Below are 11057 nucleotides of genomic sequence, written 5' to 3' on the forward strand. Positions count from 1 at the left end.
GTATCAGTTATAAATATATACTATTAATAAAAACTAAAGCTAATAACAATCAATCAAAATAAAATGAAAATAGGAATAATTATCTGCATAATATTATTAAAGCTCAACAAATCAAATTGTTATTATAGGTAGATCATAGTTGAATTGTTTTAATCAACAATAAGACATACTTTACGATAATAAACATGATGATTTATTGTAAAAAAATATTATAACTTTTAAGTAAGATTACAACGACATGCAAATTTTTGAATTTTCAATATTAGCCGCACAAATGCGCGGGCTATACATGCGTGTGTTTTCCTTGCATATATATGTCACGTGGGAGCAATCAGGATTTGTTATGCATTTGGATCAACGTTGGCACGGTGGATCAGAGAGAAGCTTAATTGAAGAGGATTCTACGAAAGGGAGAGATAGAGTCCATTAATCTTAGTATTTCCTTTTAGTTTAGATTTGGCTTGTCAGACAAGTTAGTCCAGGGTATACAGATAAAAGTCTCTAAATATGTACCCCGGTCTCTGTAAAAGATTTATCACGTCGATCAATACAACACATTTACTTTCTCAAGTACCTTTACCTTTTTTCCCTAGGAGTAGGAGTAATGTAGATTTCGATGAGTTCTTCAGCAAGCTGGGCTGCACCGCCTCGATCTCCAACTCGCCGCAGTCTTCGTCTATCGGGTATCTCAGATCTCAACTTTCGAGCGCATCGCTGTCGTTGAATCTAGTTCTTATCCACCAGTTATCGAGTATCTTAGATCTTCGACCGACGGCGCATCGCTTCTGTCTGGATCTACGGTATTCACCATTTGCATCGGCCGATTTTCCTTTAATCTATCGTCTCGTTGTTCAGATCGCTTTGAATTAGCTTTTATTCTATTGAAATAGATGATAGATTAATTAATGGCCTGTTGCATCTTATTATTGGTTATCTGTCATGTGCTGTTGGGATTGAGTTCTACTGTGGATAGATCTATTGGCTAGCGAAGTCTAGATTAACCTCTTGCTAGTCTAGATTGCAACTTCCGGGCGCATTGCTGTCGTTTCATCTAGAAATACTGGTGGTAATGTTAGTTGAAACTGCATTGGTTTACGGTTTATTCATAGTGGATCAAGAGATCAAAGACACCCTATTTCCTATCGGCTTTCTAGCCGATAGCTTTCGAGCTATGCTGCCATCCATTGTACAGATTTAGTTTGGACAACCAATGAGCCGCTTATGCTCATCAGGATGCTGGAATCGGCCTGATGGCCTATTATTTATTTATCATGCTTTATTCTGCTGTGCTGTTATCGCTGCTGGTGCCAGGATCAAATCGACTTGATCGACCGATCCCCTTTTGGTCTCAAAAGGATCATCTTCACCTTATCAATTGAATGGATAAACTGACTGGCACGTCTGCGCACACTACGCGCGCCGATTTGGGTTCGTTGAGTCTGGTTCTTATCCACCAGTTATCGAGTATCTTAGATCTTCGACCGACGGCGCATCGCTTCTGTCTGGATCTACGGTATTCACCATTTGCATCGGCCGATTTTCCTTTAATCTATCGTCTCGTTGTTCAGATCGCTTTGAATTAGCTTTTATTCTATTGAAATAGATGATAGATTAATTAATGGCCTGTTGCATCTTATTATTGGTTATCTGTCATGTGCTGTTGGGATTGAGTTCTACTGTGGATAGATCTATTGGCTAGCGAAGTCTAGATTAACCTCTTGCTAGTCTAGATTGCAACTTCCGGGCGCATTGCTGTCGTTTCATCTAGAAATACTGGTGGTAATGTTAGTTGAAACTGCATTGGTTTACGGTTTTATTCATAGTGGATCAAGAGATCAAAGACGCCCTATTTCCTATCGGCTTTCTAGCCGATAGCTTTCGAGCTATGCTGCCATCCATTGTACAGATTTAGTTTGGACAACCAATGAGCCGCTTATGCTCATCAGGATGCTGGAATCGGCCTGATGGCCTATTATTTATTTATCATGCTTTATTCTGCTGTGCTGTTATCGCTGCTGGTGCCAGGATCAAATCGACTTGATCGACCGATCCCCTTTTGATCTCAAAAGGATCATCTTCACCTTATCAATTGAATGGATAAACTGACTGGCACGTCTGCGCACACTACGCGCGCCGATTTGGGTTCGGTATGACGGAGCAAAGCAGATCTCCCCGACCCTGTGTTGATTAGCGCAAGGATCCGTCCGACGGGATTTTTGTGTCAGCACATTTTGGCATGCCCGGTGGGACCAGATTAAATTGAATATTGCTATTGACCCAGCTGGTGATATTCAAGCCAATATGTCCGAGAAAGAAGTCAGGATGGAGAATTTAACGAAGATATACCATGCTTTCTATTGTTAGACATTCGGAAACTATGTGCTAATAAATACTATGAAGTAGTCGATACATCTATCGACTCCATGATGGACCTGATCATATCACAATACTGATGCTGAAAGCTGAGGAGACATGTCTTTCGGCTACACATTATTCCAATGAATTTTGTGCTAGATTTATTATAAAGGGGATCCAAAGTCAGTCAATGGATTAAAAGGCAACTGTATGTATCAAGATCATCGGTCAAAAGAGTATTTATCAGCTTATTGGAGTTAATTCAATTCAATATAATATACTCCAGCAACATGATCTGATATAGTGATTCGAGAAGAGGCCGATAGCCTAATGAAGCGTGCGGAAGATGTGGTGTTAGTTAATGGCTGATCTCATAATTCAACGTCATGAGCACGTTTACTAATTTGGGTTGTTACGCTACATGAGCATCCAAGTAGCTTCATCGGCTATTGTTATTATAATGGGTCAGCCGATGAACGTAACAAAGTTTGGAATTGATTTCGGCCTCCTTCTTCCAGCTGCCGACGGTGTCATTTATTATATTACTAACAGCAGCTTGTTTGAAGCAAGAAACATTGAAGCCAATGATAATTGAAGACGGTAATGCAGTAACCCAATTGGTTGTTCATTGAGCTGATGATCAATATCGAATATTGATTGAAGACGGCTAGTCTTCTAGTGTATGAAATAGTTATTCTAGAATTCCTGAAATAGTGAGGTGAATATTTCTTCTAAACCATGACATCAATTATTTCTATACAATTTTGTTGGGGGTATCACAGTACCGTCTGAAGATTGCTGTCAAACAATATCCAATTATGTATTCTGCAAGACAGAAGCACATGGTGAAATGCTCATATTCGATATGAAAGATTTTAATAACATGATGAAAACATATCAGTATTACTGAGTCAACTAATCCTGCTCTGTTGCTCAATTGGAATGTTCAGTCTATATAGGAGTTCTACACATGTGCTAATCACCATTCACTACACTTTGAATTAGCATGGATAGATCAGTATGTACCTACTGGATCAGCCAGTGATAATCCAAAGAGATGTCTAACCTTGATCCGTTGATCCTACAGCATGCTACTCCTAGGCCAAACTGATTTCCATCTCCCATAGGCATTTGAGCAAACAGGTGGAGTGCATGCTATTGCGTACCTCGGAGCATGAGAGCAGCACGGCTAGCATGGCCTAGCGAGGGGCAGGGCCATCAGCAGCACCCGAACTCGCTCGCCCGCAGCGCGCTCGGCGGCCCCCGGCGATGGGGGCGTCGAGCTCCTTGTTGTGGTAGAGCAAGCCGGTGTCCTCCGGCATGTCCACCTTCCTCTTCCGGAACGCGGCGACGACGACCTCCAGCAGCCGGTTGAAGGGGCTCCCCTCGGGCTTCACCTTCATGCCGCGCCCCGCGAGGGCCTCCGCAACGCCGCTGCCAGCACGAGGCCCAGCGCCGCCGTCCGCCCTTGCTCCGCGCGCTCGCCGGCCGCCCACCCTTGCTCCGCCCGCCTCGCCTCCGCCGGGAGCTGGCCGCAGCGAGGCCCATCCGCGCCGCATAGCTCCGCGGCTCCGGGGAGGGAGGAGGGGAGGGGCGTCGCGGCCGGGGAGGAAGGAGGGGAGGGGCGGCGCTGCCGGCGGAGGGAGCTAGGGAGGGGTGCATGGTGGCCGGTGGGACGCGCGGCGTGCGGCGGCGGTCTGCGCATGCGGTGGCGGCCTTGGCCAGCGGCCGCGGGGAGGAGGGGCTCGGCCAGCCGACGGCCGTTGGTTGCCGGATCGACGGCCATGATTTTTTTCGATGACCTGGCACCACGTGGTGCCACGGAATCGCCTGAGCGCGGACGCACTTTCGTGTTTAGAGAAGATTGATAGAGATAGGGTAGACAATTCCCTGGAGAATTATTTCGGTGATGTCTACTAGGAGTAAGTTTCTGCCACATCAAAGTGTATCTTGTTGGCAGGTGAGACCTTTACTCTGTCACTGACTCAATTAATTATTTCATTGACTTGGGTACACCTTGCTTTCGCGATTTCTCCACTCATGCTTACTATCTTCTTGGCCATAGTACTAGATCATACTTGTACCAAACTTCATTTCTAATTTCCTACTATGTATACTATACTATGATGACAACCATCATATATAGCAGTGAAAATTACACTCATATCTTAGTTAAAAAAATAATTAGAAAAAAGAGGGCATCTTTCTAACTATATTTATGTTACTTTTTTGAAGACTTGCTCCCTCACCTTCGACTCGAAGTCTTGGTCCTCGCCTGTCATCCATCTACAGTCTATTAAAGGTTGCTTCCTAACCTAGCCCTCGCACTCATAATACATAAGCACCCAGCACCTTCTCTGCTCAAGTCACCACTAGCTTCAAACCATGGTTTGCTTGCATCATTTCCCCAGCTACCTTCTCCTGGTCACCGTCATTCTCGCTACCAGCGGGGGTGGAGCGAGCTTGTGCCACCAAGATCAAAGTGCTGCCCTGCTACACCTCAAAGCTAGCTTCCGCTTCCCAGACACATATTCAAATTGCCCAGCATGGTTTCCGTTCCAAGGTGGCAATCTTTCGTCATGGAAGGTGAATACCAACTGCTGCACCTGGGAAGGTGTAACATGTGACAGCACGTCGGGCCATGTTACTGGTCTCGACCTGTCCAGTCTCTGCATCTCGGGTAACCTCAGCTCATCAGACATCTTTAAACTTACCTCCCTTCACTCCCTTAACCTTGCTTACAACAACTTTGATGAAAGTCCATGGCCAAATCCTGGATTTGAACAGCTCACAGAACTCAAGTACCTTGACCTCTCTTATTCTGGTTTATCTGGCGCTTTGCCCGTCGAGAACGGACAACTTTCCAGTTTGGTTGCTCTAAACCTCTCTGGTCTTAATCTAAAAGATTTGAACCTTAAGACTTTGATTGACAGCCTTGGCAGCCTCCAGGAACTATATCTTGAAAATGTAAATATTTCGGCCAGTCCAACCAACTTGGCACATGCCTCTTCTACAAATACAACGTCAAGTCTAAAAGAGCTAACCATGGGGTGGTGCACGATCACCGGCGGCCGTTTTGATACTGATCTTGCTAATCTCTTATTTCGTTCCAAGCTTGGCAATTTAGTCACACTATACCTCTCAGGCTTTGATCTTAAAAATTTGAGCCTTCATACCTTGATTAACAGCCTTGGCAATCTCCAAGAACTACATCTTGGAGAGGTAAACATTTCGGCCAGTCCCACCAATTTGGCACATGCCTCTTCTACCAATACAACATCAGGTCTCGAAGAGCTGACCATGTGGTTGTGCACGATCACTAGCGGCCGTTTAGATACTGTTCTTACTAAACTCCCATTTCTTTCGAAGCTGATCCTTGGTGTCACAAATATCAGTGGCCCTACTCCTGTGCCAGAACATTTTGTAGATTTCTCATCGCTGGCAGTTCTTAATCTTTACAGTTGTAGGTTGACAGGGACCTTCCCATCTTGGATATTTCGTATTAAAAGCTTGATGTCTCTGGATGTATCGGCGAATAAGAATCTACGTGGAGAGTTGCCGGAGTTCATAGAGGGTAGCGCTTTGCAGGAATTGAGGCTTGCAGGAACTAAGTTTTCAGGAAAAATACCAGAGTCGATCGGCAGCCTCCGAAATCTAACTATGTTGGACCTTAATAATTGCCTGTTCTATGGCCTCATCCCATTATTTGCTCAATGGTCCATGATTAGGTGGGTTGATTTGTCAAGTAACAACCTAACTGGTTCATTACCTTCAGATGGCTACCTTTCTCTACACAACCTAAACAGAGTTGATCTTAGTAACAACTCGATAAGTGGCGCGATTCCTGCATCTCTGTTTTCTCACCCTTTTTTGGAGTATCTATATCTCTCGCAAAACAATTTCACAGGAAATTTTCTATTGCATCCCAATATATCTTCTAGTTTGAGAGAGATCGATGTTAGTTTTAACAAACTACAAGGTCCTCTTCCAAATTTGTTGTCGAAATTTGTAGGACTAGAATGGTTGGATCTTTCGTCAAATAATCTCACTGGAATTGTGGATCTAAGCTTCATAAAAAATTACAAGGAGCTCTGCTTTCTATCTCTATCCTATAATAAGTTGTCTGTTGTAGAGGAAGATGGCAATCACTCCTACTTAGAGCATCCAATTATTTGGGAGTCGGGGTTGGGGTTGGGGTTGGCATCATGTAACCTATCCTATGTTCCTAAATTCTTGATGCGCCAGAGAAATATTCACTATTTAGACCTCTCAAACAACAATATTGAAGGACACATACCCGATTGGTTGTGGAGAATCGGAGGGACTTTTCCTCTTAGCCTTAACCTGTCTCATAATTTATTTACCAGTGTTGCTACAAATTTATCAAATAGATCAATTGGTGATCTTGATCTCCATTCCAACAAGATTGAGGGAGCACTCCCACTACCCCCATCAGGAACTTACCGACTGGACTACTCCAATAACCATTTCAATTCTTCTATCATGCGTGAGTTTTGGTCACGCATTAGCTCTGCTGTATTCCTGTCATTGGCAAACAATAGTCTTATTGGAGAAGTTTCCCATTTGATCTGCAATGCAACTGAAATCGGAGTTCTAGACCTTTCTTTTAACAGCTTCAGTGGATTAATACCACCCTGCTTGTTGAAACACAACGAGCTTCTTGAGATACTGAATCTAAGAGGTAATAATTTCCATGGACCCTTGCCTCAAGACATCATCAATGAATGCGCCCTTCAAATAATAGATCTCAACGGTAACAAGTTGGAAGGAAAATTGCCGGTGTCTATGATCAACTGTCAAATGCTACAAGTTCTGGACCTCGGAAACAACTTGATAGTGGATACATATCCAGAGTGGCTGGGAGTTCTGCCTTTGTTGAAAGTGCTTGTTCTGAAGTCAAACGGGTTTCATGGTCCCATTGATTACTACGGGATAAACAAACAGACACATCCCTTCTACCCAAAGCTGCAGGTTCTGGACCTTTCTTCAAATTCTTTTAACGGTAGCATACCTACACGATTCCTCAAGCAGTTCAAGGCTATGATGGTGACTTCTTCAGGAGCTCCCAGCATGTATATTGGAACTGATCTATCATCATTTCCATACAAAGGATACTACGGGGAATCTGTCACGGTCACACTCAAGGGGCAAGAAACAACGGTACGAATACTTTCAGTGTTCATGTCCCTCGACCTCTCCAACAACAACTTTGAGGGTATCATCCCCAATGAGATCGGTGACCTGAAGTCTCTCAAGGGGCTCAACCTCTCCAGGAATTCCTTCACCGGCGAGATCCCTCCGAGGATCACGAACATGTTGCAGCTGGAGTCACTTGATCTCTCCTACAACCAGCTCTCTGGGGAGATCCCACCCGCAATGGCGGCGATGTCATTCCTCGAGGTGCTCAACCTCTCCTACAACCACCTATCAGGGATGATACCGCAATCCAGCCAGTTCTCGACATTCCCGAACACCTCATTTCTGGGGAACGACAGGCTGTGTGGGAAGCCGCTAACACGGCTGTGTGAGACGAACCACGCACCATCAGGTGCTGCTACACCGGGCTCTCCTAAAGAGCTGAACTGGGAATTTTTGTCGGTTGAAGTAGGGGTCGTTTCTGGTTTGGCCATTGTGGCCGCGACCATGCTGCTGTGGGGCAATGGGAGGAGCTGGGTGTACTGGCATGTCGACAAGTTTTGGTTGTAGGTTCTTCAGCCATGGATCTGCCGCCGTCGACGCTGAAAATGTATTTCAGTATGGTAATGTGTGTATGGCTTAGTGATGTGTGCAAGAATATGAGCAAGCACTACGCCTTGCTTTCGTTGGATAGCATTGTAGTATGTATATTTCAAATTTGGTGAATAAATTTATGTGCAGCTGCATGTTTAGATACTACTTTTTTTTCCAAAGAAATTTAGTTGAGGATCTCATATCAAACTTTCATATATACTAACTCATATACTATATGATATTTATTTTATTTGATTTATTAAGGAATGAAACTCTGGTTTGCCAGGAAAAAGAACGTTAATACAAAACTAAAATTGCTGAAAAGTTAACAAAGCTTACCTTTCGAATTTACTACATGAAAAACGTTGCACGGATTGCCACTGCTCAACATCAAATGCTCGTCGTCCATTTTTCTCATTTAAATGAAACTTATACACTTCAGGAATTGAAGATTTATTAACAAGCAGGCTCTATATACAAGGTGATCCCTGTGCAGTGAAAAATAAAACTAACACCCAGTTAGTTTTAGAAGAACTACTTAACCAATTCAGCTCGGCTAACATTGGAACTACTAATTAACTGAACTTTCAAACCTAGACAATAATAACTTGAAGACTTATGTGTCATGCTTCATCCAATATCTGAAATTGTGTTGTTCCGAGCAGAGTATCTACAAGCTTACACCAACATGCTGCCAAAGAATGGTCTAGAAGCAGTAGTACTTCCCCGCTCATATTTATCACACATCGATGAATGCAAATTTTAAGCATTTTCACTAAATAATCTTGTTATAGTGCAATTAAAAGCTTGCACTGGTTACCCCTAGATCATGAGGGTGAAGTGATCTTCTCTGCCTGAAGAGTTTTGTTTGGCTGTACCAGTGCGAATGAAGCCGGTGGAAGGGCTTGTGTGGAGGGGATTCGTCTAGCATCACAATGGGCACCGAGCTCAGCGATCATCGAGACAGACTTGCCTACAAGGTGAAAGCATTGCAAAGCAAGAAAGGACAGGTCGGAGATCAGCTTCATCAATCATCATTGCAGAGGCACAGCCGCACAGGAAACGCCCAATTGCTTGAGGAATGGAAGGTCGTTCAGGTTAAAAGAGAGTGCTACATAACAGCGCATGAACTAGCACGTTTAGCTAGGGGGAACAGTCATATTGCAGTCTGACTTCGCCAAACACCTACTACTGAGTGTGCGTGCATGTATTTACAACAGAGTCGTGGAACACGGTAAGGATGAGCTGGAGCACCGTTTCACCGCACACGCGGTAAGTCGTGAAACGCGACTTTGATTCGGTGAGTTACAGTACGGACGAAAGGGTGCCGGTATGTGGATCCAGATGTAACATGCCATGTGACAATGCATTCATCATACCATATATGAAAGTTCCGGTGACATAGTATGTCACACATACTATTTTAACTCCGGTGACATATGTGTGACATATGTATCTGTATGTCCCCGGAGCACATACAGTATGAGCTCCGGGGACGTTCCCTCGTAAAAAAAAGGAAGTTAAAATAGTATGCTAACTGGGAATAAGAACCAATATAGAGAGGCTGACTGTAAAATTTGTTCAATTTTGAAATAGGAGGGGCTCAACCTCTACGGATAATACCTGTTACCTATTGGAAAGGGAAAACTAAGTTATTTACAACCGAGAGAGGAAGGAGAGAGGAAGATCTTATTCTACATGATCTAGACTTTTTTTTTAAAAAAAAGGAAGTAATAGCTCTCTTTTTTGCTCTGTGCATAAGCAAGGCAATAGCTTGGATTATTAGATGCGTTCCAATTAACAAATCTTCGACGGATTCGATAAGGAAAAAAAAGTACAGCATGGTCTATTAGCTACTCAGTGGGCTGATTTGAGTGGATTGGTTGGGCTACATCAAAATATAGAGGTGATCTGGATGGCAGTTGACAGTTGTATGTATATAGCTCGAGACACGAGATATGGCCCAAGTGGCCTCGGTAGCAGCATGAGACTTTTACTGTTTTACAGTACTGCAACTAATTACGATTGTATCTAAAAATAATGTTTTTTTAGATTATATAGTACAACTCAGACAACGCATGTGCACTCACACTCCTATAAACACATGTACGCAAACCCTAACCCTATGAGCATATTCGAAGACTAAACCGGCAAATTCTCGAGACGACGAAGTCACCACAGGCGCCTCATTGTTTACCGAAATGTCGCCTATCACTGAATGCACAATGCAGTTAAGTCCTAAAAATTTGCTCCCATGAGGAGTCAAACCCAGGACCTGAGGTGCTACCGGAACTCAACCACTAGGCTACAGGTCCTTTCACCAAAAACAATGTTTCTGAAAATCTGTTCTTGAAGTTCTTCTTTCCGATGTGGTTGGTACTGTTGACACCGGATTTTGGTCAGTAAATCCGATGTAATCAGAATTACAGAGATCATCGGCTATTGGCATACCTACGCAGAAATAACAGGCAACAAGAAAAATCAGGCGTGCACGTGGACAGCGATCAGCAAGTTTCTGACGGTGGTTGCAAACATAGGCGGGTGCACATGCAAGTGCATTAGGGAGATGCTCCTAATTTGCATGCAAGGTGATTAAAGTTGGTGGCCGGAATAATTAACTATGAAAGAAGCTCAATTGGACTTTGCCACATGGCCGACCACGGTTCACCTTGGACTCATCGACTTCACTGCCACGTCACCCCACCCGCGGACAGTCCGCGACTCACTCGCGGACGGTCCGCTAGTGCATCTCCGCTGCGTGTCATGCGCGCAGAGTCTGGGCGCCACGTCCCACCCTCGAGCCCACTCGTCAGGCCGAACTCTCCACCTCCCCAGCACCCCTCTGCTCTCTCTCTCTCTCTCTCCCACTCTCCCCAAACACCCTCTCTCTAGCAAAGCCATGGAGGAGCTCCCCTTCCTCCACTCTCACCATTGAAGCTCCACCTCGCCGG

The 11057-nt window shown here is 44.2% G+C and overlaps 1 protein-coding gene across 1 annotated transcript; it reads left to right on the forward strand.

The window, feature by feature from the left end:
- The first annotated feature begins 7161 nt into the window (after positions 1–7161).
- On the forward strand, positions 7162–8082 carry LOC120713453 (receptor-like protein 9DC3). Its single transcript, XM_039999414.1, has one exon. The coding sequence runs from the start codon at positions 7162–7164 to the stop codon at positions 8080–8082; it is 921 nt and encodes a 306-aa protein (XP_039855348.1).
- Positions 8083–11057: the final 2975 nt, after the last annotated feature.

This window comes from Panicum virgatum, chromosome 6K (genome assembly GCF_016808335.1).
Source record: "Panicum virgatum strain AP13 chromosome 6K, P.virgatum_v5, whole genome shotgun sequence".
NCBI lineage: Eukaryota > Viridiplantae > Streptophyta > Magnoliopsida > Poales > Poaceae > Panicum > Panicum virgatum.

Excerpts from the sequence above, each read along its gene's own strand:
- LOC120713453 (XM_039999414.1), top strand. The coding sequence starts at position 7,162 with ATGATCAACTGTCAAATGCTACAAGTTCTGGACCTCGGAAACAACTTG.